Source organism: Dipteris shenzhenensis, chromosome 16 (genome assembly GCF_047967505.1).
Source record: "Dipteris shenzhenensis isolate YYH24624 ecotype China chromosome 16, Dip_SZ_1.0, whole genome shotgun sequence".
NCBI classification, from domain to species: Eukaryota; Viridiplantae; Streptophyta; class Polypodiopsida; order Gleicheniales; family Dipteridaceae; genus Dipteris; species Dipteris shenzhenensis.
Window position 1 is genome coordinate 18387296 of NC_141611.1, and position 12036 is coordinate 18399331.

The 12036-nt window shown below is 45.4% G+C and overlaps 1 protein-coding gene across 2 annotated transcripts in view; it reads left to right on the forward strand.

Moving 5' to 3' along the window:
- LOC147892644 (transcription initiation factor TFIID subunit 6-like) overlaps positions 1–12036 on the forward strand; it is a 90320-nt gene that overhangs the window by 34801 nt on the left and 43483 nt on the right. For both annotated transcript variants that reach the window (XM_087386987.1, XM_087386986.1), the window contains 2 exons: positions 4612–4749; positions 4928–5023. In XM_087386987.1, coding sequence (XP_087243113.1) covers positions 4612–4749; positions 4928–5023 — 234 coding nt within the window. The remainder of the gene's footprint in view (positions 1–4611; positions 4750–4927; positions 5024–12036) is intronic.

Sequence of the window (12036 nt, forward strand, 5' to 3'; positions counted from 1 at the left end):
GCCCATATAGCCTTTGCTCTCTGTCTCGTATTCTGCTAGCAGTCCATACACACAAGCGTAGGTGACCGTACCAGCAACGCCCGTACTCTCAACAGCCATACACACAAGCGTAGATGATCGTGTCACAGTCCGTACACCTTTAGCAACAATGAATGCTCTGTACATCAGCCCATACCAACAGTCATACCTCTCCGTACCAGTAGCAATCAATACAGCCGTACGACAGTGGAAAAAGGTGTTCCGTACAGCCTTATGATTACAACCATCCATCATGTGTAGCTATCCACCATTCACGAGATCCCGTCGTCTCTCTACCACCGCCTCCCGTGAACTTACGTGCGCGATTTTCTTTCCTCTCAAACCTTCCTAAGTCTTCCCTTCTAGAAAGGCCTGCATGGGCATGCCACGTGGCAGCCCATGCCTTGGGTTGCCCCCAGGCCCCCTCAAGTGGGGCCTTTTTAAAAACCCACCAATGGCTAACCTTAACTCTTAAGGTTCATTGGGCCCCTCTTGGCCTTAGACCTTTCATTTGCCCCCAAAGCAATAATGCTAGGGGTTCTAGCACATCGAGTAATCCTTTGACCTCGCCCCTTGTTTTTCGAGGGTCCTGCCCACATACAAGCCAACATGCATGCGCTAGAAATCACGCCCTCGTGACAGAGAACCTGAGAGGTCTCCTCCCCGGATTGCAACAATTGGTTGTAAAAGGCTGTGGTCATTGCCAATGTCACTTGAGGGTCTGAGTGAATCTGGCTGCCCTCATCAAGCAACCATTGAAGTTGGTCCTTGTAGATTGAGGGCCAGTGGTTTGAAAGATTTTCCTAGTCATCCTATCCCCTTGGTGGATCCGTTATGTCTTGGAGGAATGGTAAGAGAACTTGAATCTGCGGATCTCTGTGGCATGGAGGTCAAGGTGTGCGCTTGTACTTATTTGCAAGCCAACTGGAGGTTGGGTCTTGCTCCCCGAGTCTCTCTATGAGAGCCAAGTTGCATCTCATATTTTCTCTGTCTCATGAAGGTGTGCTATCGTTGCAGTGCCTGTGATCGTATCTCCTCGCTACCTTGAATCGCTGTTGCTGCCGAAATAACTCAATCGTTCTGAGGGGACACAATTGAGTGTTGCCAAAATCTCTGCTATGGCATGCTGCACCTCCTCCTCTTGCAACAAGGCATTGGGAATCCACACCCTCTTCTAGGGGAGGTTCAGCCAGCTAATACAACTACAATTGTAATTCCTCAAAAAGTTCCTAGCGTTACAGATTACTTAATCTAGTGGAGATGCTAGCACTGGCTAAAGCTAGCATCCGTCAAGCCATGGACAAGACAAAAAATTATGCGGATGAGAATAGAACTTTTAGAGAGTTTGATGAAGGAGAGAAAGTATTCCTCAGAGCACGAGTCCCCAACATAGAATGTGTCAATACTCTCAAATAAGCCAACATGCCTCCTCTGGTTGAACAAATAACAAAGGCTACTAGAGAGTTTGGAGAACTTTGACTACCGCCCACGGATCTTTGCCTCTCATCGTAAAGATGACGGCTCCCAGGTACGACACTTAGAAGGCAGACACTTCCCCACTTGTCCTCATTAGACTCTAGATTGTTGAAGTCTTCTCCAACAATCCATGAGAGGTAATTCCAAGGTCAAAGCTTCCGTAATTCTCTCGAGGGCTGTCCCAAACGAGGCGTCGGTCCTAGTAACGGTGAGAAAGGGGAGTCTACCTTTGTCGGCTCTATGGGAGACGCATCTTAAGCCAGGAAAGGGTCCGATTGGGGACTGAGAGGAAGAAGCAAAGGCTATGCCCATGCCGGATGGCCTATTGCAAAGAGGGAGGTTGGGTCACCAGGGAATCTAAGATGGAGGATGGAGGGGGGGAGGGAACATAATCGAGGGTGGGTAGTGAGGGTGATCACCAATTGTGTAGCGTGGAGCAGGGGGGGAGCCTGGAGGGCATATGTGAGGAAGGGGAGGGCAAAACAAGTAGAGAGGAGGGGAGGGCGGGCTAGGGAGAGGGAGCGGAAGGGAGGGGGGAAGGTCTTGGGGGGTGTACGGGAGCGATGAGAGGGGGGGGGGGGGAGGGAGGTAAGATGGTATCTTCTTTGGGGTATTGTCTCGAGCGGGTCTTCAAGGAGGTCAAAGAAGATCTCTCCTTCAGGTGTCCAGGATGTCTTGAGGGGAACTTCGCTTCCTGCTTCCCTTGAAAGGGAGGGGGCTGGTGTAGGGTGTACTCGTCTTCTGGCATCGGCAAGCTCGATGTCTGCAATTCTTTACGGCCCTCTTGCGTGGCTTCTTTTGGTCCAATGTAGTTCAAGCCCTCAAAAGGCTCCACCTAACTACCTGGCCGATCTTTGAGCTCTATCCTTGCTGAGCTTTGTCATTGTTGAGCTTTGTCCTCGTGATTCTCACGCTGTTACCCATAGTTGGGTCCGTACGCGTATGGTTGGCTGAACCATATGCGTATGAAATAATTATTCCGTACGTGTATGGTAGGGCCAATCATACTTGGCTTTTTTTTGGGGGAAAATGGGGTTCCCAGACCTTTATGAAAAGGTTTTTTTATCAGTTTCTTGACTTAAATTAATACGAGTCTGAAGTTTGAAGCTTGAAGCTGAAAATTTTGTAGCTCTCTGTCAATTAAATGTGTACAATGTATATTTTCCTTTTTTTTGGTTGTAAAATTAGGGTCACGTATGATTCAGCCCCAGGGGCTGATCCATACTCCAATCATACTTCCATACCCGTATGCCGTATGCGTATGGTAGCGTATGGAAAAAACTATGCTATTACCCTTGGCGAGGTTACAAGAGAGGGGGTGCCCGACGTGACCTCGCTAAGTGGCCCATTTCTCTGTAGTGATGGCACTAACCATGGAAGCAAGAAACCTCAACCGTGGGCCGAAGCTCTCCCCCATCTAGAGTCTTGAGGAAGATCTCATCCGGCAAAGCCCCTAGGCACTGAATGATCACCTTGAGGCGAGCTACCCCATCATTTGCCCCATCTAGAGTCTTGAGGAAGATCTCATCCGGCAAAGTCCCTGGGCACTCCACGATCACCCTGAGGCGAGGGACCCCATCATTTGCTACAACCAAAGTTGTTGTGGTCGTCCAGGACTCTAAGATTGTGCCAAAACCCCCTCCGATGGAGTCACTAAGATGGGCTGATACTCCGTCGGGAGCCTCGGGAAGCGGAGCGTCATTGGGAATCGGGGCACATGATGCTTCATTGCCATGTCATCGGCTGTGAACCCGTGGTACCAAGGAATGAGGAACACTACATACAAACTGAGAAAATTGAACTCTGGTCCACCAAGGCCTTGGTGGGGACAGGGGAGCTCAGCTGGAGAAGAAGAATCCTCTCTCATAGATAGCGACCTCTTGAAGATGGTCACTCTCTAGGGCCAAGCCCACCTGAATCCAATCATGAATCTGCTCGTAGGTGTGAGGCAAAAAATATGGCCTACCAATGCTTGCGCCCTGGAGGGACTGAACGGCTGTCTTCAAATACTGTTTGTCCTCTTGGGAAAAAGTACTCCGAACGGCTGTGGGAATCGAGGGAGCTGCCATGAGAGCCCCTGTAGCCAGACCCAAAGAATGGTCACCACCAGGATTCCGGTCCTAAAAATGCAAACAAAAGGGCTTCTTCTGCTCGTGGACGAAAGGCGGAGGCGGCAAGGCGTGGAAAAAGGAAAAAGAGATGGAATAGGGAAAAAGGGGGGGTTCTGCAAAGTGCAGCCAGGGAGGGAAAAAACGATTTTGCAAAGCACCAACAGTCCAAAGGAACAGTCCCAACCGGAGGCTAGAACAGGGAAAAGCCTGCAACAGTCCACCACTGAAGGCTAGCCTAGCTGGTGTACAACCAGCAGGGCCTCAAGAATACCCCAGTCCAGAAAACCTCCACAAGGAGCTCCTCAAAGAGCTGACAGCAGATGGGTAACCCACGACCAGGCTGAACAGAACCAGGTTGGAGTGGTGGGGCTGCTGTGACTGTGCATGGCCAACTGGTGGCCCTCAAAGAACGGCGCACACTCGAAAAGTGGGAGGAAAAGGTGCATTGTGGGCATTCGGCCAGGCAGGGCTGGGGAGGCAGAGGGAGAAGACGGAGGAAAGGCGGATTAGAGGGATGGGTGAAATGGGGAGGGGGCGGAGATGCGCAGCAGGGCAGGAGGCGGAGAAAACAGCAGTAAGGGGCGGAGGGGGAGGCGAGGGTGAGGCGCAGCTGAGGTGGCAGGAAAGAAGGCCCTATTTCCTCAGCCAACATACATGGACACAATGATGCACAGCTGTTTGTGGAGGTTGGATAGACCCCCATTATACATATCCTCATACATGGGAACATAATTGATTCTCTCTTGCTGAAGAGCTGCGCTCAGATATCAGTGTGTGCTGTTCATGCTATATAGGTCATGATGATTTGTGGTTGGGAAGTCTCCAGAAGCTCAGACTGAGATGTATCTTGTTTGTGCTCAATAACAATTTCCAAGTATAAGTGTTTTCTGCTATTCATGAAAAATGAAAATGCAAAACATTTGATATATTTAGAAAGTTGTGGAAGATGGTTGTTTATAACTCCTTTTTGTATCATTTCTGAAGAAAATAACTCTGAAATTTGCAGCTTTATTTCGACAAAATAGTGGAGCTTATTATCAAAGGTACTGATTCAGTGCTGCTAAAGGATGCTCTGAGCAGTCTGGCAACTGATTCTGGGCTCCATCCTCTTGTCCCATATTTCACACAGTTTATTGCTGATGAGGTAATTTAATGAAAGAACAATTTATTTCCTGTTGTAGAAGCTATAGCTTTCTTGCAATTTGTGGAATGTCAAATCTAGACACAGTCTTTCCTGCTAAAGATCATACATTAAAGGCTTCAGAGAAGACGACTCTCAGATAATTTTGTTGTCTCCAAGGCTGATTTTTGTCAGACTGCAGGTTACCCGGAGTTTGGATGACTTAAGCCTTTTATTTTCACTTATGCATACTGTATGCAGCCTTTTACGCAATCCACATATACATATTGAGCCATATGTAAGACCACTATCTTTGTCATTGAATATCAAATAAGATTTCAATACCTATCATGCACCGGGCTGCTTCTGAAATTGTCCTATTCGTGCCATGATTTCTAATTTTGTTTTCACTATTGCCGCATCTCAAGGTTTTCATACATTTGCACATCTCTTCTCTATGGAGCTTTCAACATCTTGAAAACTTCCAGTGCATCCAAATTTTGTTTCAAGGAACAGATTTATATTGTTATCCTTTTACTATCAATGAAATTGATTAATATATAGTGTATGGCTCTTTGAATAAACTATCTGAAGAATGTCACACCAGAAAAGTTCATTTAGATCGCTCTCCCATGCATAAAGATCATTAAAAGAAAAAACTATGGCGTGTCTTTATACCATGTTTGATTCAAGTCTACTGAATATTTTATTCCATAGCGTGCTTATATATGAAGCTTTGATGATAGGCTACCAATGCATGTTGTGTAGGTTTAGCAAAAACAAGTTTATATAATATGTCCCCTTTGATGCCTTTGGCTGTGATTTCTTTAGAATGTATTGCATCCTCGTTGAAATTGGCATGTAAATCTCATTCCAATGATTTGACAGCCAACCTGATTCCATGGGTTGAGTTTAAATCAAACAAACTTAACCTCGGATTAACTAACCCAATTTGTTAGTGCTGAGTTAGCTACTACGTGGCTATTGTGTCTAAGGTTGAGTTTGAAGAAACACATGCTTGGGCCTAAAGTGATAGGTGCGGTCGGTAAAGTTTGATCTATACCCATTCGTGAAATAGACTCACAACATGATTTTCAAAGTATTATGCATGATCTGTGGAATTGCTAAAGGTCCGAATTAATGAGAACAAGGCACTTTCTTGACCCAAATGATAGATTGTACGTATAGGCAAGACTATCCTTGAAGTTTGGATAGGGCCATGTGGGCTTTCTTTTTCTAGAGGCTAGAAGTTGACATTCTCACGGAAGCTACCCTTTGGGACATTGTCGTGACTAGCATGCCTACAAGTCACTTTGATTGTTGGCATTTCTTTCCTTCACTCAAGGAGAGGTGTCACCACAATGTAAATATCCTAAGTCAAAGTACAGTTGACCATTTATTTGATCATAATCAAAGAGTTTTATATGTGTTAATTATGGTCAAAGAGTTCTTTTAATGGTCAAAGAATTGACTACGGTCAAAGATACTTGACTCTGGTCAAGTAAACTTGACCTCGGTCGGGGAGACTTGGTTTATTACCAAGAGGGTTAACTACGGTTAACCAGAGAACTACAGAGCTGACTACGGTCAGAGAGTGTTGACTTCGGTTAACGAGACTTGGCATGCGCCAAGAGGGTTAACTACGGTTAACCAGAGAACTATAGAGCTGACTACGTTCAGAGAGCGTTGACTTCGGTCAACAAGACTTAGCATGTGCCAAGAGGGTTAACCACGGTTAACCAAGATGTGCCAACTTCGGTTGGAGAGACTTGGCTATAATTAAGGCGCATCGACCCTTGGTCAAAGCTCCTTAATTATGATCAAGAGTGTTGACTCTGGTCAACCAGAGAATAAATATATATTTTTATATTTGTTATGTGTGCACATGTGTTCAGTGGGGACGCCCACCGTGACTAGAACTAGTCCACAATGTGTTTTTTGCATGCAAAGCGCTAACAATTAATGGGTGCCATGGTGGTGCACTTTAATTAATTGTTGCAGGTACTAGGAAGAGTTATTTTCCTAAGCGCTATGGGAGCCTAATTAGAGTCTAGGAGGCCGTTCGCGTGACCAAGTGCTTCGAAGACTCCAGAGTTGCCCTTAGTGGCATGTAATTAGGAAAGTAATGTAGAAATTGACAAGTGGCTTGTTGCCAAGAAAGGGAGCCGGAGAGCTCATGTAATGATTCATTCATTCACGTTTTGGATTTTGTATCAGGCAGCTCTACGCTGAACTCTTGTAACAAATTCTCTTCAAGAAATAAAATACCTTTGGGGGGGGTCCAGCCCGACCTGTTGTCTTGGGCCCTAGGTGTGTGTAGAGAGAGAGAGAGAGAGAGAGAGAGAGAGAGAGAGAGAGAGAGAGAGAGCTCTTATGAGTGTTTCTGCAGTAAATTATGAGCGTGAGGTTCCACGAGAGAGCTAGTATTTCAAGAGGTCTCAAATATACTCACTACAAAGCATGTACGATTCTAATAGAACATTGTAACTGCATAAACATGAACATCATTTGTGCCACCATATAGTTGACACTTGGCTCTCCTACGAAGATTTCCTCTTCCTTGTGGACGTTGGAGATCCATGATATTAGTAGATGAGCCATATCACAAAACCACCATAGACTATGAGAACTCACTACCCTATTGCAAGTGAGTGGATACCCACTTATTGGACTACCATTGGCCAAGGTAGTACCGGCAAGCTCAGGGTAGCTCTTGATATGGACAAGATTTTTTTTGAGGTATGATGAGAGCAATCCTTGGCAATTATTTGTTGAGTCTGTTTGACAAATACTTTTAAATTGTGTGTTTGGAGCTAACCCTAGTTAGCTTATGTTTGACCTGGTTATGCTTAACATAAGCATAATAGGTACTAGCAATCTAGTTAATGCTTGAAGGGTAAAGATCGTTGGTTTGACCCTGTACAAGTAGGGCTCAAGGTGAGGCCAGATGTTTCCAGATCGGTATCGATCCTGATATGGGCATAGTGTAACCGGGTTTGGTAACATCTCGGATCTTAGACTAGAGCTAGCGTTGGATGAGGACTAGTTCCCATATTGAGGGATTTGCCTAAAAGTAGGGGTAACTTTAGGAAAAGTGACACATCCCAGCACTCCTGAAACCCCTGATCTGCAAAATAACCACACACAACATCAGAACTGAGCAGGCTGCTCACCACCCAACCGTGACATCTACGGGATGTGATCCCGAATCAGAAGATGTCCCCCCGAGCCACGAGCTGAGCTACCGGCACGAACTCCCAATCAGATCCAAACCAGCCTGGTGTCCCATACCACCAGGTGGCGCTGTGAAGCCCTGGATCTGTCACTGGGCCTTGGGCTACGCTAAGATGCAGGCGCGCGTCCGCGACACAATCCAGGATCAGACCTAGCACCTGGGAACGAGACTTGCTCCCAACTGCACACTGAGAACTGAACCCCCTGGGCCTCTTTTATAGACTCGGGCCCCGGCGCCAAAAATAGCGAAGACCTATAAATAGTTCGTACCCTTGCCACTCAACCCGAGAATCAAGCCTGCCTAGCTCTAAGCCTCCCCAGGCTAACCTGAGCTAGTTCTGTGTACCTAGTACACGTCAGATACCGATCCGTGCACATGACATACTCCCCCTCCTCTAAGAACTCACTCCTGAGTTCGCTAAGAAATCGGGAAATGTTCTTTGGAGGTTTTGTAATGTCTCCCATGTTGCATCCTCCTCAACACGATCCTTCCACTTAATCTTGTATTCCGTGATAGTACGATTTCGAATCTGTCTTTCACGAAATTCAAGAATAGATTCAGGTTCGTGAGGAATAAAAGTTAAATCTGTAACTTCTATAATCTCATGAGGAGAAACAATTTGATCATCTGCACCCAATACTTCTTTCAGTCTACTGACATGAAAGACTGGATGTACTTTAACATCAGGAGGCAATTCTAGTCGATATGCAACTGGTCCAATTCTTTTAATGACCTTGAATGGGCCACAATATCTGGGGGATAATTTCGGAACCAAACCAGTACTTAGGCTCTTGGATTCCTTAGGAATTCTCAAATATACCATCGTTCCTTCAGAGAACTCTCTAGGTGAACGATGTCTATTAGCATAAAATCGGTCCCGATCTTGGGCACTTCTAATAGACTCCTTGGCAAACTGCAACATTTCCTGCATGTCTTGCAAGAAATTCTTAGCAGCATCATTTTGAATCCCTTGTAATCCTACCATAACTGGTGACTTAGGTTGAAACCCGTACATAAGCATAAAAGGACTATAACCTGTACTAGAATGCTTTGCACTGTTGTAAGCAAATTCAATCATGGGTAGATAATCTTCCCACGAAGACTGTCTCTTAGATACATATGCCCGAAGCATGTCTTCAACCAACTGGTTGACCTTCTCTGTACTGCCATCGGATTGTGCATGATCCGAGGAACTCATACTTAGAGTAGTTTCTAACTTCTCAAATACAAGTGTCCAAAAGTTACTTGTAAACTTTGAGTCCCTGTCACTGACTATGTCAGATGGCAAACCATACAGCTTGAACAAGTGGTCCACAAACTCGTGAGCCAGCTGAACAGCTGAAATAGTTGTTCTTGTAGGTAAGAATCTAGCCATTTTTGTCAAACGGTCGACTATGACCCAAATAGAGTCATGACCCTTGCGCGTACGAGGCAAACCAGTAATAAAATCCATGGAAATACTTTCCCATTTATTACCTGGAATCTGTAAAGGCTGTAATAAGCCCGCGCTCCTAAGGCGTTCAGCCTTAGTAACCTGACAAACCCGGCAACCTACCACATAGTTCTCTACGAATGCACGCATCTTAGGCCAATAAAAGGTATGCTTCACAAGAGACAGAGTCCTATGTATACCTGGATGTCCCGCACTAGGAGCATCATGACACTCCCAGAGAATCTTGGATTTAAGGTCCAGAACATCAGGCACACAAATCTTTTCATTCCGGAACAGCAAGCCGTTCCTAATCATCCACTGACCTCCCGCCGCCTGTATCCTAGGTGGCACAATCCCTGAGTCCTGGTCAACCATGGAGCTCCCATCCTGGACTCTCTGCCAATAAGAACTGAAATGACTATCAGTTGCGTATAGCCCTCTCAAGGATTGAAATAGGTCTGAGGATATTTCCGTAAATGACAAAGCATTTACAAACTTAACTCGACTTAAGGCATCCGCCACACTATTCAACGAACCCTTACGATAACGTATTTCAAAATCAAAATCCTGCATTAGCTCTGCCCATCTAGCTTTCCTTCCTCTCAATTCTGAGCCATCACACACATACTTGATTGACTGGTGATCAGTCAATACAAGGAACTTTGAACCATACAAGTAGTGTCTCCAAACCTTGAGAGCATACACTACCGCATAAAGTTCCTTCTCCAGTGTGGGCCAACGATACTGGGTGTCGTCTAGCTTCTTACTCTCAAAAGCTACAGGTCTGCCCTCTTGGAATAGAGCTGCCCCAATCGCATAATCACTCGCATCGGCCTCTAAAACATAAGGCCGGGTAGGATCGGGTAATGCAAGAACGGGTGCTTCCTTGATAGATAACTTCAAGGTTTCAAAAGCCTTGTTCATTGCATCATTCCAAGGGATCGGTTGAGTAGACCTGCGTCCACGACCTTTCAATATGTTGGTCAAGGGTACCGTGATTTGTGAATAATCACGGACTGACTTCCGAAGAAATACCGTAAATCCTAGGAAAGAACGAAGTTGTTTCACAGTCTGAGGGATAGGCCATTCTAAAAGCTTCTGGATACGATCCAGATCAATGCTAATACCTTCAGAAGAAATCTTGTGTCCTAAGTAAATGATCTCCTTCATAAAGAAGTCACATTTACTCATCTTGGCATAAAGCTTATGCTGTCTTAGAACAAGTAAGACAACCCGAAGGTGTCCTATATGATCCTCAAGCGTTTTACTATATACCAAGATATCATCTAAGAACACTACAACAAATTTGCCCAGATAATCCCTGAACAAATCGTTCATCATCTGCTGAAAAGTAGCAGGAGCATTGGTCAAACCAAAAGGTAATACGAGGAACTCGTAATGACCATACCTAGTCCGGAATGCGGTCCTATCTATGTGTTTAGCATAGATACGGATTTGGTGATAACCCGTACGCAAATCAATCTTAGTGAAATACTTCGCTCCGGCCAAACGGTCTATTAAATCATCAGAACGAGGTAAAGGATAGCGGTTCTTAATTGTAACTTTATTTAGTCGTTTATAATCTATACACATCCTCCAGGAAGAATCCTTCTTCTTTCTTAAGAGGACAGGTGCACCCCAAGGAGATTTACTTGGGCGGATATAGCCCATATTCAGGTAATCCTCAAGCTGGATAGCTAACTCATCCTCCTCTACCTGGCTCATCCTATATGGTGGTACACTGATAGGTTGAGCCCCTGGGACTAAGTCTATGCGATGATCTACTGCCCTTTCTGGAGGTAAACCTTCCGGCAGTTGAGCTGGGAATACGTCCTTAAAATTATCTAACAACGTTCTCAATTCTCGGTGTTCAAACACACTTAATTCATTTTTGTTAATTACCGAAACAATAAATGAAGAGAGTGGAATCAAAACACACTGATAGACATCATAATGAGAAGTGTTTAATATATTCCGAAGCTGCATCGCAGATACAATAGGCCCCTGAGAAGGGATAATGTTATCACACTGAATACAAAATTGGGTGCCTTTGTCTTCAAAAGAAAGGGTATGCTCCGTCCATCCGATCTGGATATTGTGGGTTTTAAACCACTCTATCCCGATCAACAAGTCTACATGCTCTAGATGCATAACGTAACATGTGAGAGCTCCTGTGTAGGCTTGAATCCGGATGGGAAGCGCTTCAACCTTGCGATCCCAAAACTGCTTCCCTGCTGGAAGCTGCACCTCGTAGGTGTGGTCGCTAGGTACTGTGGACAGCCCCATCTTCTGCACAAATTTGTAATTAACAAAATTGTGAGAGCTGCCCGGATCAAAGAGAATGTGAACCCGTTGGTCCCTAACTTCTCCATAAACTCGGAAAAGATCATGGGAACCAAATAACGAAGTATTAAAGGTACAATTACAAGAAAGGGGGCAAGTAATGACATTTACTGAAATACCTGTCATCGTAACCTGGTTGGCTCCCTTGGCTGCGGTACGCTGACCTGCCTGGAGCTTCGGTCCTAGCACCAATTTCTGGTTCTTCCGCTTAGGACACTCATTCTTCGTGTGGCCCCGCTCCTCGCAATAAAAACACCGGCCCTCTTTCTTGAGCCTGAGAGTGCGAAGGAAACGGGCCTTA